Source organism: Chaetura pelagica, unplaced genomic scaffold (genome assembly GCF_000747805.2).
Source record: "Chaetura pelagica isolate M959 unplaced genomic scaffold, ChaPel_1.0 scaffold271, whole genome shotgun sequence".
Taxonomy (NCBI): Eukaryota; Metazoa; Chordata; class Aves; order Apodiformes; family Apodidae; genus Chaetura; species Chaetura pelagica.
Window position 1 is genome coordinate 2,243,254 of NW_009952106.1, and position 14,966 is coordinate 2,258,219.

The 14,966-nt window shown below is 43.4% G+C and overlaps 2 protein-coding genes across 2 annotated transcripts in view; one reads left to right on the top strand and one right to left on the bottom strand.

Annotated features, from left to right (window-relative positions):
• The window catches only part of MRPS18A (mitochondrial ribosomal protein S18A), a 22,024-nt gene extending 18,896 nt beyond the window's left edge, over positions 1-3,128 (top strand). Inside the window, exon 5 of the mRNA XM_010006248.1 lies at positions 2,859-3,128. Within this exon, the coding sequence (XP_010004550.1) occupies positions 2,859-3,003 (145 nt within the window). The 3' untranslated portion in view covers positions 3,004-3,128. The remainder of the gene's footprint in view (positions 1-2,858) is intronic.
• A 1,366-nt stretch (positions 3,129-4,494) lies between these two features.
• The window catches only part of RSPH9 (radial spoke head 9 homolog (Chlamydomonas)), a 46,062-nt gene continuing 35,590 nt past the window's right edge, over positions 4,495-14,966 (bottom strand). The window contains exon 5 of the mRNA XM_010006259.1: positions 4,495-4,655. Within this exon, the coding sequence (XP_010004561.1) occupies positions 4,495-4,655 (161 nt within the window). The remainder of the gene's footprint in view (positions 4,656-14,966) is intronic.

Genomic DNA, 14,966 nt, shown 5'->3' on the forward strand with positions numbered 1-14,966 from the left:
CAGAGATATTGGGCAACTGCAATGACTGCAGGTGACAACACGTTTTTCCATCCTGTTTATATCTTGCTTTTTGCCATCAGGGAAATCACACCAGGATCCCCATCAAGTTTTATCCAAACTATGCATTTGTGCAGCTGGAGTTTCTGGTTGTTGCCCAGGATCCTAGTGTACTCAAGGGGACAAGCAGAGCCCTGAGGTCGGTCGCCCATCCCCAAGATTGGGAGTTCTGTCCCCCCTTGTCCAGAATGAAAGCTGTGCACACTGCAGTAACAGGTTAGAAGATTGCAGACCAGCTGCATTTGGCATCCACATGGAGGATCTGTTCTGACAACCCTCAGCTGGTTGAGAAAATTCAGACCATCTGCCAGTGTGTGTTTGTAGGTTATTGTAAAAACTCCCCGAGACAAACTGGGAAGGGATACAATGGAAAGTTGGGTGACTTGGCTAGAAAATGGGGTTCACCACCTTACATGGACAGCAGTTTGCAGAAAAGTCCTTTGTGCTTGGCTTTGAAGCTCTTTTATATGTGAGTTTTGTGGATTGTTTTTACGCTCGGGGAAAAAAAAAAGTCTGCCTGTGAAACAGTAGGAACTGGGGTTAGTCAAAGAGGAAAAGGAACTTTGTAGACTAACTCCTCCCAGGCATCTGGCTTTTGCCACTGCTGAATCAAGGTAAAAAAAAAAAAAAGTAATTAATAATTAGAAAGAGGCAGCAAATAAAATAGGACAAGTTTGAGTCTGGGACAAAGCAAGTATTAAAAGCACTAAAAGCGAATGTGCTCCAGGAAGGGAAAGTGTCCAAATGTCTGTTTCAGCTAACAATGAAAAGCCCCAGCCTGCAGTCCCCAAAGGAGGCCAAAAGCCTGGACCAGAGGGCTGGATTAGACCTGCTCAAAAGAGAAATAACAAAAGCTTTAAAATCAGGCCATTACTAAATCCTCCTTCCTATGCAGAATTGGGGTGTGCACTTCCAGCCCCCTCACGGAAACAGAGGGATTTCTTAAAAAGCCACTGTCTGTCTAAACCTGCACACAGCATTGATGCTTATCTGACATTCACACATTCACTTCTCTCCCAGTGAGATCACTTACTATCACAGGAGCACTTTCCCACAAGCATGTGGACATGTGACCAGAACTTCACTTGACACAAAACAATTTGTGATTTTTTTTCTTCCTTCCCTGTAAGTGCAGTCTTGTGATGCCAGAACTTGTGCTGCAGACCTCCCCATGCCGCACAGGGAATGTGAAATGAAGGACCTAGCTCCATCTGCCCATAAAATGCCCCTACAGCTTCTCCTAAAGGAGCTGCCTTGCCATGGTTCTTTGCTGGATTCTGCACTGGGGACCTGCGTTGGGACTTTCTGAACTCCCCTTGCATGTGAAATGAGAGAGTCTCTCCTGCTTCCTGTCCTGGTGCTCTTATGTAAGGGATTCCACTAATGCGTTAGCATAACATTAAAGGTCAAAAGGGACTAATTTAATGCACGCTCAGGAGAACAAGTGGCTCTACAGCATCTCCCAAATCCCTCCTGCTATTCCTCTAGGTGTCTTAACGGTCATAAACTCCTCAAAGCAAGAGCACAGCATTTTGGAAGTGGCTTCATTTCAGTGGCAGGAGGCTCCAAATGTGGTTCACTTTTCACTTTGTGCTGTTCGGTATTGCTGAGGAAGAAAAGTGCTAAGAAAATGGGCTGTTATTGCACAGTCTGTAGCTGCCTGGCATCATAAGCTTTCTTTGTAGTCCTCAGGAATGTGCCAGATGCCTTCAACAAATGCATTATAGGGTCTCTGTCCAAAGTTCTTAATATCTTAAATTTGCATGATGCAAACAAAAGGTAACAAAGCTGTTTGGGGAGAGGATGACTGATTGAGGTTACATTAAGACCATGGGATTACTCAACAGAGGCATGCAAACATTGCTGGACAAAGTTTTATCAGTCTGTTCCAAATTCTAATTTGTTGGATCATTGTTTGTGAAGATTATGCTAGGGTTTTACTTTGGATCTTTATTGTCTGAAAAGACTTCTCTTTCTCTAAGGACCTCTATTCCCCTCTCTACTGGTAGCAAAAGATTTAAAGCCTAACAAAACTCCAGGCCACCCAGCCACAGAGTAAGATTTCCAGTAACTGATTCTGGATTTGAAATCCCTTCCCTGCTTGCAAAGCCAACTCTAAAACTTCAAATGGTAAAAAGCAGAGGATATTTGCCAGATCTTGCTCTTCACAGGGATCTGTAGTTGTGATGATCATTTCCATTCTAGTACCTCTTATATTGTAGGTTCTGACTTCTGCACCAGCAAGCTGCAATGGTATTTTACAGAGAATACTAAAGCAAATTTGGACATATGAAACTACAAAACTAGGTCATAAACCCATCATCTCATGCAGAACAAATAACCAATTATCTTCTGAAAGTAAATTAAACCATTTTTAGAGACTGTTTCTCACAGAGTTTAGCCTTTGGAATTATTTTACCTTATTGAGGCCACCTGTTGAAAAAACACCTCCCATAGAGGCTGGATGCTTTCAGTCCTGGATTTAGTTGCAATGGAGGGATTTGGCACTCCAGTTTAGCTACAGATGGACAACTTGCCAGCAGCCTAGAGACTACACCTGATTTGTTTCGTGAGACTGAAGTCAAGCAGGTGCCAGTGGGTTCAGAGGTACAGCTTAGAAGTTCCAAAACAAACAAAAATTCCTTTTCAGTGGTTCCTTCTGAATAGAGGAAGCCCTGCTCACAGTTATTCCTTTTATAAAGAGGCATGTGGGGAGGCAAAGGCTACAGCTTCTGCTTTATTCAAAATGTTTTTATCAGTGATCAGTCTCAAACTGAAATGCATTTTTTTTGTTTTTACAGATATCTGACTCGCTGGTCCATCAAAGCTGCAAAGCCCATCTGGAGGAGGGGCCCTAAGTGGTGCAAAAAAACCATGCCAGTCGGACACCCTTTGCTGAAGGATAATGTCAAATATACACACAGGCCTCTCTTTTTAAACCACTAGTGGCCAGAACTGGCATGGTCAGTAAGCACAGCTGTTTTACACTGTTCTGCTTTCTTTGCAAGGTTGTCAGTATCTCAGATTCCAAAACTATCTTTAGTACTCCATATTGTCTCCAGTGAATGAGCAATGATCTAGCAAAGCAAAGTTCCATGTGCAGAATTACTTGGGAGAATGCTGACATCCTTAATGACTTCATCTGTTTTTTCCACTTGGACTTAGATTTGCTACAAGTCTTCTATGTCAGTGATATGTTTGCTTCCTGGGATATCTCAGGGCTGAGAGGTGTGCATAGTTTTCCATCCTGTAACTAAAAGGTGGCACTATTTCTCTCCCATGTACAGTATATGTATGTGCCTTCCACCTACTGCCCACCATTTGAGAAGTCCTACTTATGGGCCTGGTGTTACAGGCTTATTATATTTATCAGGGTCATTATTGCTTTGGCTCAGTTTCTTTGGTATTTATCTGGGGGCTACAAATCAACACAGCTTTTTTATGGACTACTATGCCACTTAACCTTGTACTGCTTTCATCAGAGTCATCTATCAATACCCATTGGTATGGATAGGGACAAAGGGTAAGGATAAACCTGTATTACCTAGGAAGTCAAATTAGATTGTAGTGGTTCTTTTCAGCCTTACGTAGTGAAATAGAAGCCCTATATTCAGCCCCTTGAGCTGCCCAAGATGATCTTGCTTTGGGCGACAGCCAGGACTTCATTTACTATACTGAGATAAGGTGTCTGGCTGACCATCTCTATTTTATGAAACTTTGAAACCTACAGCCCTTCAGAAAGAAAAAGATTTTTCTTTCTTCAACATGCAGAAGTTACAGTGTCTCCCAGCTCAGGCAGCTCTGCTCAGTGAGTTATGCCAATGGAAAAGTTACTGGATATAAACCCAAATCGGCACATTTTACAGAAGACCAGGTGATGACCACAGTTACATTTTTTTTTTACAGTTTAGTGTCATGAGCTGGAAAGACCCCTCTAATTTTGGTGGAACTCAGCATCTGAAAACCAAAATACCCTCCTCTCCAATATGCCTTTCTGGAGTTGAGGGTTTAGTAGGGATCCCTTACAGTATGCATCAGCTTTCTACTCTGACTCAAGGCAGAAAGTCTATTTTTGTTTGTCATTCATGGGTGACAGCAGGTATCTGTTCTTGTCTCCAAATGAGTTTTTGTGCCTTTTTAATCAGACAGATGGCCTAGGTTTGATTTCTGACCTAGGGCTTTGCCTGTCATGGAAGAAAACGCCACTTGTCACTATCTAAAGGATCTGCAGGGGTACATGGCAGGCAATTCAGTTTGGAGTTGAAGGAGGATTGCACACAGTGAAGTCCTAGTAAAAGAATCAGAGCCAGAGGCCAGGCACAAAAGAATCCTGCTCAAAGTGCAGAAATTCCACACATTTATTGGAACAAACAGTAAACAAAAAATTCTTAAGTATAACAACCAAATGTTTTCCAGTCCTCATCCCAGACAGGAGAGTCACAGCATGAAAGGCAGATCTATGTTCTTCTCACCAGTGCCAAAGTAGACGTAGCCATATTGCTTGGTCATTGGGACATGGTAGAACGTCAGTCCCAGCCACAGCAGGCTGCGCAGCACCACCACGCTGTCTCCCCTCTCTAGCTGGACAGTCCAGGACCCTGTGCAAGAACATGTGCTAAAATGAGTCACTGCAAAAGAGAAACAGGCAGCCTTCTGGAGCAAGCTGTCTTTAGGCTAGGAGAGGGATTGTGGTGAGTTCTGCATGACCAGTTAACAATGCACAAGGCTGCAGAGGACTTTGTGACACCTGAAAAGTGGAAGTCGGGGAGACAAGAAACCTTGATATCCCTTCTTGTCAATTCAGCATTACAGGCTGCCCTTATTTCCAGATACCTGTGTCTAGTTTCAAACAGTAGCATGTTCCTATAGCTATCATGGTAGTGTCATTTGCATAACAAGAAGGGATCCCTGGAGCTCCAGACTTGTATACTTGATCCCTGGGAGAGGTTACAGCTATTCTTGGCTGCTTCTGTGTAGGCAGCAGGTACTCTAAAAAGCTCTGCCACCTACTAGGTCTAGCTAATAGCTATAGAGAGCCAAGACTAGCTACAGCAATCCTGCACAGGTATGAAATTTATTCTTAAAATAAACTTGTATCATTAGTAGTGGGATGAAGAAGGTGCTTTCCTGCTCCAGGAAGACTGGTTTTCCTTATGCAGTGACTGGGAAAGAGGAAGAAGAGAAAGGTAAAATTTGGGTATTTCCTATCTCAGAGAAATTTACAGAAAAGGTTCATTCTTGTCAGTGTTTCTTGGCTACACCATTGAAGAGGATGTGCATGGTAGGGGCAAAGGGATTAGTTTCCACATTAATCTTGCTTTGGCTCTGCTGATGAAGTTGAGAGCCAGTGTGAAAATTCAGTTCCTCCTGGATGCAGGGAGCTCTGAGGCACTGAGTATTTGTTTTGCATCTGACAGGACAGCCTGGGAAGAATGCCGGAGGGGAGGGTTTGGAGCATCAGCTTGGATTCAATGCCAGAGGGCAAGAAGCTACCAGGAGAATAAAATACCAGCTTCAGCACCAAATCAGTAATGTCTCGAGGCTGCAATATAGGGAAGAAGGTCCTTGCTCAATCTCCATCTAAAAGCAAAAGCAGCAGGCCCAAATAAAAAAAAAATAAAATAAAAAATTTGAGCTGTCAGGCTTTTACTGGCCTAGAGTCAAGCCTATCTGCACCCAAAGCCAACACCTGCCAATTCCAGAGTAAGCAGAAAGCCCATAATGTGTTGGGCCAGTTAGACAGTATTCATCCCTGTAGATAATTTTAGGCTTGTCAATTTACGCAATGACTCATGCTTACTCATGTCATGGTTAGACCGGGGAAGGGCTTCGGTGATTGCTGTCAGCTGCTGGTCCTCCCCCTCCCACCAGCTTCTGACTCTTGGCCAATTTTAGTCACATTGGACAAAGGGCCGAAGGGCTTTAACACCCCAAGTTCCTACAACAATGGCCCAGGGGTTGGCTGCATCTGTTGAGGCTGTTTGTTTGGTTGGCCAGCAGCTGTGAGGAAGCACAGGCTGTTCGGCTTGCCTGGCAGCCAAAAAGCAGCAGCTAGTTGGGCCATGGGTGTTTGCCTAGCTTTAGGCTCTTGTGCACTCACTCACAGTACATTCAGTCTCCTGTGCAGTTCACAGCAAACTACAGTGGTTATGGGGTTGAGGGAGGAGGGAAGTTGAGGGCAAATATCTAATTGATGGCTGCAGAATCAGAAAGGAACAACATAGCCCTGTGTTGCAAAAGCCCTGTAAAACCAGGTGTTCTGAGTTTTGCTGGTCACCTGTTACCTATCTCTTCTCTTTGCATTTCTTTGCAAAAGTTTCTTGAACACTATTGCTTTGTTTCCTTCAGCAGCAAGTTCCACAGATTTGTTATACCATAATGCACACAACATAAGTCCTGTGTCGTATTTGATCCATTTCCTTTCAAAGTACCCTCTTCATTTATGTACAAACATGGAACTAAATGAATGCCATGAACAGCTGCCTTCCAGGACAGTCACCAAACTTCCTGACAAACTGACTCTGGCTGCTGGATAGAAGTACAAAAGAGACATTCACAGTCTTTAAAGACTCAGGAGATTTCTGCACTGGAGAGCTTACTCCTGACTCACGCAGCTCCATGTTTCCACTAACGACAAGCAGCTGGAATGGCAGTAAAGCAAAGCACTACTTAATATAGGGCAGGATCAATACAGGTGTTTTCCATCTTTTCACCTTTCTTGCACTGCAACATTCTTTGCACAGGTCCTAGTTAAAACATGAGCTAGTGTCTTCACAAATAGCAGTTTCACATACAAGGCAACCCCAAGCTCCCATGCAGTCTCTCCAGTGCCACTGATAGGGACAAAAAATTGGACAGAAGCTTTCTCATACCTGGAGTAAAAACACGTATTATGGTTCAGCCACTGGGACTGACTTACAGGGTCTCAAACAATCTGCATGTTCTTAAGAAAGTTCACTACATAGATAGCATGGTTGGTTCTAGATGATCTTTAAAAGTCCCTTTCCAACCCTAGCCATTCTATGATTCTATGAAGAACACTTCTCTACACAGCAGATCATCTGGTAGCTGAAGCACTACAGCCATCTGCTGTCAAAGGGCAAGCTTTCAGTGTCTTGAACTTTGTCTCCATAAGTTTTCAGCATTTACTAGTATCCGTAGCTAGACTATGCATATGGGTGTTGAACAAGTGGCAAGCAAATAGGTTCTATTTGTGACAAATAAGTTTTTCCATTTCTCCTTTGAACACTGAACTGACTTTGCTTCCAATGCAGGGTTCTTGCAGCTTGAACCTGCAGAAATTACGTGAAGCCCTTCAAATACTGGTGCTTCTTGCTGCAGCTTTACACATTGGTTTGCACAAGAGACTGTAAACTTTTGGAAGAGTTTCTCTGACAAAACAATTAATAGAATGAGGAACTCTTTGTTGTCTTTGATTTAGGACCAGTCCTCTGAGAAGCAAGTCTGTCAAGGATAAGACTGTGCCTTGCCTTGCTAGATGGTGAAAGCCTTTAGGAATTATCTGCTAGGCTAATGTCTCCCAACATACTGGAAGCATCCAGCAGCCTGAGTACATGTGATAGCTTGTAATGTTCACTTATACAGATGAACCTCTTCCCCAAACTATTTACAAAAGACAAAAAGAAACACCTGGAGCATGACAAGTGGGAAAGGTGAGAGGGAAAACAGGAATATTAGTGTTCTCAGGACCTACATCTGGATTTAGATTTCTTTTTGTTGGACAAATTTGCAGAGAACGTAAATCAAATTCAACTTGATAAAATCCTTGTATCTATGCACTGGGGCAATACAGTACATGGATCTATGGTCTTCTCAGAGCATCTACCCAGCGTCACCCAGGACAATCTCTGCAGAGTATTCATCAGCAATTAACTCTGCTGATCAAAGAAACTTCCCATGCACCTTCACACCTGGCAGAAATGGACAGATGTAATTGAAGACAGTTCCATTCACTTTTATGCTAGAGCTATAAAGTCTGTGATGTGCAGCTGCTTCATTTCCCTATCACCTGTCCAAGCTGCAAACTCTCAAAGGCCTCAGACTTGTCATTTCATAAAAGTGAGGCCTTTGGGGAATATTAAGTTGTTATACTTTCCCAGCTCTTCTCTGATCCTGGATTCTGCATCTAACTCTACACAAATATGGACAATGAAGTTTTGCTGATGCTGCATAAGTCTCTGAAATGAGAACCTGAACAAAACAAGCAGGTTACTTCAGGGCAATCCCAACTGGACTGACACAACATAGGCTGAAGATAGGAAAAATTATAAGAAACTGCCTGAAACTGTAATATCATTTTCACTCAGATCATGTTTTCAGCCAGAATGATGATTAGTCATAGAGCTGTTCTTTTTTTCTGAAAGTCAAACAGCAGCAACACCACCTTCCACCTTTTACTAACCAAATCACTGGGGACATTTTTCTAACCCAGCTATCAAAGGTGATTTATTCAGTACATTTTTCCAGACTGGATTTTTGCCACGCAAAAAACACATTCAGAAACTTCATTTGACACACAATCCTGGTGTCTGCCTTCTAAGAAGACATCACATTAAAGTTCTGGATCCTAGCTGCTTATTTAAAGGAAGAAATTAGGGCCCATTCTCTCAGTATGTATTTTTTACATACCTCACTATATTAGCAGCATTTGAGCAAATAATCCAGAAAATAAAAATAATATTTAAAGTAATGAGACACAGAGAAAGTTGTTCTCCTTAAAGTATTCAAGACAATTGTATTGTCTTCCATCACAGTTTAGATCTCACAGTTTTCAAACAACAACTTCTTTTTCAGGCCCACCTTTCTTGTAGGAGTTTAAAATAATGATGTCATAAATTAATCTAAAAGTACTTGAACCAGTAGCTAATGAATAGTATTAAATAATAGCTTAAAATTAACAGCCTTCTTTCCTATTTCAAGAGGAAATGCCTTAGAAATGCATTTAATAATGCAATATAAAAAGATAGTAGGAGAATTACGAAAAGTAAATGCTGCTTTTATCCTTTTTTTTTTCTTTTGAACTTCCCTGCTATTACAGTTAGGTAGGTGGAAGTCTGCATTACTGTAAAAACACAGAAGCAGGATGAATCCTTTGTTAGAATCCTTTCTAACATTGGCTCAGAATATCCTATGGCAGTCCCTGTGCTCATCATTGCCCCTGTGTCAGACAACTTGTCTCTTACTGGGAGGCTGGGAAATGCAGAGCTAAAGTCTGTAAGGTACACTAAGAATCCCAGATAAAAGTTGTCATGAAAAGAAATTAAAAGTTTATTGTTTTCCTTGAAGGCAATGCAAGTAGAACTAGGAGACAGCAAGTAAAAGCTGGCTTTCCTAGAGTTAAATAGTCATTTTAACTTGGCATCTACATGCGAGCTGTAGCCTGTCACGTCCCTAAACAGGCAGCAGAGTTAACTTCACTCATCACGCAAAGCCTGGTGAGGTGCAGAGAACTGGAGGTCATTGCTCTCACGCTAGAGATTTCTCACAGTAACACTGCTCTGGTGAGATTTCCATTCCTTAGAATATTTTTTAAAAAAATAAAAGAGCAAGTTAATTCTTAAGCTGCACCCAGCAAACCTAAGGAAGCCAAGCACTGTCTGTGCTGAAACTATTGCCTGTTGCTGCTCCAGAAGGGAAGGGAGGGAGCTGCTGTGTGGGAGGAAAGAGCATGGGAAAAATATCCGCTGGATGAAGATCTGGAGCTTCCTATTCCCTCTTTGGATTAGGCTACAGGCTACAGCCTCCACCCCTCCGAACACGGGCAGGAATTCTGAGGAGTTCCTTACATCTTTCCCAAACAAGAAAGTGCTTTGAAGATCCTGATGCTCACCCAGTGTTAAACCACTGCCTTTTTTATGGCCCTTCAACAGCTGCCAGGACACCAAGGCTGAATTTCAAAAGTCAACCTCCTTCGTAGCTTCTTCTTCCTTTCCAGTTACCAACAGAAATCCCTGTCTCATCCCCCAGGTCTGTCCCAGCTATGGGCTGAATCTTTTAATTCACAGAGGCAATCGGGTATGTGAGACATTAGCTTTTAAACAAAAGCCGTTTGCAGAACTCTCCTGCCATAACTGGTTCACTTTCAGCATGACCTCTCATAACAGTGCTGCTTTGGAGGTGATTCAGCAATGCCTCATTTCAGTGCAAGCTTGAGAAGAAACAGCTTTCCAAGCTAGACAGCCTGATACAGGGGCTCCATGTCTCAAAAGCTCACAGAGGGTCGTAAAAGTGACATTATCAATTCCCCTTCAAAGAAGGAAATATCTCAAGGGAAAAGCAGCTACAGCATGGTTGCACTTACCATTAACACAATATGCTACCACAAGGGCAGGTTATAACAGATCTTGCTGCAGTCACTCCTGAGTGAGAGTGAAGTACTGAGTTATAGGACAAATATTAACACCCAGAGAGGGTCAACAAAACCACTTCCCTTTGTAAAAGCAGCCACTGCTTGGCTGCGTGACCCCAAGCACTTAGTTCTGACAAAGCTACACTACACCCATGGGATTTAGCTTCCATTCCCCTCCAACAGAAAATCCTACACTGGGAAGACCTTCCTACTTCTAATTTGTAGGGATCAAAGAGAAATTGAAAAGCAGAGCCGTTATAAGTAAAGGTCACTGTGTTCTGACTCTCAACAAATTTTGCCACACGGACATTTCACACACAGCCCAACAGCCACAAGGACACATTCAAATGCTTACTTGGAGCTCATGCTCCTTCATGCCACTTACTGGCTGCAAACAATCTCTTTGCATTTGCTTGACACACCACCTGCACCCCATGTGTTAAGCCTGCTGTCAATATTTCCAATTCCCCGTATAACTAATAATAATTAAATAAAAACACAGACTGGTTGCAGGTTCAGTACTATTTTTAAAAGCCACCAGAGCCAGGAAAGCAGAGCTTACACTCAGTCAGATGCTGCCAAGCAGCTCTTGCGTGGTCCTAATGCCTGCCATGTCTTTTACCAATAAATACAACTATGCCCAAACCTCCCAGTAAAACGATCTTACTTCAGAGGCTTTTTCTCTCCATTATCCCCTCCCACTAGGGATACCTCTGCAGCACAAATGATTAAGACAGGCCTGGGACTTTCTGGGATTGCAGTGTTGTCCCAGATGCACAGTATTGGGGTGCCTCAAGTACTGGGTGAAATTCAGCCCATACTTAAGACATCTGACAACACTGCTGCTTAATCCAGTTGAAGCAGCCTCTGCCCTCAAACCCTTATTCCTCTCCTAATCACTTCCATCGTAGAGACCACAAAAGTGTTTATTTATTGCTCAGTGAACCAGGTCAGGGAAACTATCTGGCTAAAAAACAGTGTAGCTGAAAATAAAGTTATTTTTCCAGCTGGAATCTGGCTGCACAGCCAGCAATGCCAACACAAAAGAAGGGACAATACACAGACATAAATGAGCAACAGAGGACAGGAAGGATTGAAAAAGCTAGTGCAAAAGTAATACATGTCAAATTAGAGCCTCCCTTACAGCCCAGTTAGTTTGCCCTTTAGTCAGAAATAGAATAGAGCTAGAATCCTTTTTACCTTTTTTGTTGTTATTAAGAAAAAGATGCAGACTTTGAAAGGAAAGCATCCAGAACAAAGACGTGGAATGGGTCTGTGCACTAGAGGAAATAGCAACACGATATGCAATCAAAACTTCTAAGGAGTAGGAAAAACTGATTAAAATCCCTGCTTTTTGGATTCTGACAACTACAACACACATCATTTTATCTTGGATCTTTGGTAGTAAATGTAGAAATCTCTTGGAGTGGCAAAGCACCCTCCTTCCAAAGCACAGGTTTGCGCTGGATCCCGTCACACTCCATATTTCTTGTTCAGCTGGTCGCTGTGGAAACGTTTTTGGAGCGTGCCAGGAGTCACGTAGCATCTACCTGGGGAGCCCCTGCATTAATCCGTCACCTTCGTGGGCTTCGTGAGCCCATTGGTTGGTAGGAAGAAAAAGAAGGAGTCTCTGGCCCCTCCCTGCTCTGAATGAAAGACGCTTCCTCTAAATCTTGCTACAGGATTTCAGGCTCAATTCAGCTTCTTTAGGGCTTTTGTCACCAAACAAATGTGATGTCTTTGAAAGAAAGATTAACAGTTTGATGAAAGGATGCAATGGACAGCTTTGTTCTAGCCTGCTTCCCCCTAGAGCTTTCGGTCACTGTCACTTTCTTACCCACGGGAGAATATCTGTCTGACTCTCAGAAGAGATTATGGCCACCTTGTAAGATTTTGCCTCTCCTGATAACAAAGCATTGGGCACTTTGAGGAGGTGGTAATGATGAACAGGGGCTGGATTAGGGGCAAAGAACCTCACATTGATCTCTGAATTCCAAGAGAACACAAAGCAGTTGATGCTGGCATTCAAAACCCGCAGAATGTTTAGAGCACATCCAACTCACCCTCCTGCAGGAGAGACAAGGCTGCAAGCCCTGTCAGTCTCCCAGTGGTACTTCTTACCTCATCATCAAATTAGCAGGACTAGTTAAAAGGGCTTAGGGCAAGAAACAGATGGCACGGATTCTAAAGCATCAATGTTTTCCATTCTAAACTAGAAATGAATTCTGGTCCCATTTACCTGAAGAGTTTAGAAGTTTCTGAGAAGACTGTCACACTGAGCATATCCACAGAGCACAGCGCAGTTGTGTCGATATTCAAGATAATGCTGAAGCATCTTCCACTGTCTGGGACAGCCTAGCTAAGTGCACAGCACAACTGCTGTGCAAATATACCCAGAGATTAGCTGTCCCTTGTCATTTTTCCTCTACACAAAGCCACACATCCCTTCAGCATGCAGAATTTCAATTCATACTATATTTGTGTACAGTAAAACAACGTCCGTTGACTTTGTCCCTGCAAAAGTTCTACAGCCAAAGGTGCAGGAAACAGCAGAGCAAAGCTATAATGTAGGGCTGGCACCAGTGCCAACTGCTGCACAGGCAGGAGCTGCCACTCTTTATGTGGAACCCCTTCAGAAACAGATCACTCCTAGCAAAAGCTGACCTTGTTCTGACTTCAGTGACACACATACTGCCCTAGGCTTTCCCCCGCAAGTAATTTTTCATCATTCCCTAGAGAAAGGGTTAGGCCAAGGCTGACTGATGTGGTGATAAAACTACAACTTCTGGTTCTAAGAGGCTTTACCAGCATTTCCCATCAGTTCAGTAAGAAGTTCATCTTCTTTTCATGTCCAATGAACGAGGAGCTGAAATGGAGACAGGGGATAGGCAATTATTTCTTTTACTGAGGAGGAAAAAACTTTAAATACAATCCCTGGCAAGTTGCTACAAAGACTCTGCTTCTGTCCTCATTCTTCCACTGCAGCAGTCAGATGGCAAAAGACTCCACCACAGCTCTCAGCTGATGAGCAGCCCAGCTTCAGTACAAACTCATCAAAGACCTCTGATTAAACAAGATCCCTGAGGTGATACAGACCTAGGACCCAAAGGCACTGCTTTAGTACATGTAGACACAAAGCCCAAAGAAAATAAGACTCCTTTCCAGAAACAAAGGCAGACCTTGGACAGCCAGTCAACAGCTCTAATACTAGCTAGCCCTAGAGTCTTCCTGCTGTGCTGCCACGTGAGAGCTCCACTCTGATCCAGAACTCCTGAGCTGGCAGCACCCCAGCTGTAGGAGGGACAATATCTTGTATTGCTCCAGGACAACTCTTTTGGGTCACTACAGGAGTGGCCTTAAGAGCCTCTAAAGGCTCCCCGGTCCACACATCACTAGCAAAAATGAGGTGTTTCTACTTTTGAAGGATGTAGGAAACATTCTTATGTATTTGTGTGTGTCCATTACATGTCTGTGGCTGCTGAGGATGTAAAGACAGTTAGTGTGTATGTATTTGTGTGTGTCCATTACACGTCTGTGGCTGCTGAGGATGTAAAGACAGTTACTGAAAAGTCCAGTGACCATCCCATAAATTGCCTACACTTGGAAGGGACAGTCTCTCCTCCATACCTATAGTTCAGGAGGTCAGTATGCCACATACAGTTAGGCCTTACTTTCTCGTCAATCCTATGCTCTTCTTGGTGCTTTTCTTTCTCATTTTACTTTTCTGTGGTTTCCTTCTCTGCGCTCAGCACTGAGAATGCTGGCGCCATAGTGCGCCCTGCTGGAAGGTGGCTGCTACGGCCACCCTGGAATTTGTCGGGTTGGCTGACTTCAGTTTTAACAGATAAATTAATGCTTTAACTAATAACCCACTAAGCCAGCTATTCGGTTCAATTCCCACATCTGAAAGCCGACTGTTCTGATGTACATTAATCTGTTTTACCCCTTCTGTACCACTGTGTTATAAAGCTTTTTTGTCAAAACTACTTGTATAAATGTCAGGTAACTCCATGGGATACTGTAGCTGGGTTTCACACATTCACCAAGCCTACGGATCACCTCTGCTAACCAGGAACGAGGATAGCTGTGAGCCACACGAGGTATTTCAGTCTACATTTCGGCACTGCCATCTCATTCATTATAGGTCTTTTCGTTTGGATTTCAGTGAGACAGCTTGAAAAGCCTTGTCCCCGTGTGGCTCTTGGCAGGCTAAGATATAAAGTGCTCTTGCTCTCAGCTTTCACAGAGCTGGGGAGGTGCTGCTTATTGTTAAGCAATGAAAGGGGAGGGCTCAGGTCACATCTGCGAAATGTTAGCGGAGAAGGGAGGCTGGGTGAAAGTAGGTGGCCAGCACAGCATAGCACTTCGCTGGATTTTGCAAGGCCGCTGGGGAGATAGGCAGCCATTTGTCTTAGAGCCCTGATAACGGACCCATGTGCTCTCTGCTGGCAAGCTGGGGGTTGTAAATACCTCTGCAGACACAGTCTCTTCAAATGGCTGGAGATGGCGGCTGATAGGGGATTAATCGCCTGGAGGGGGG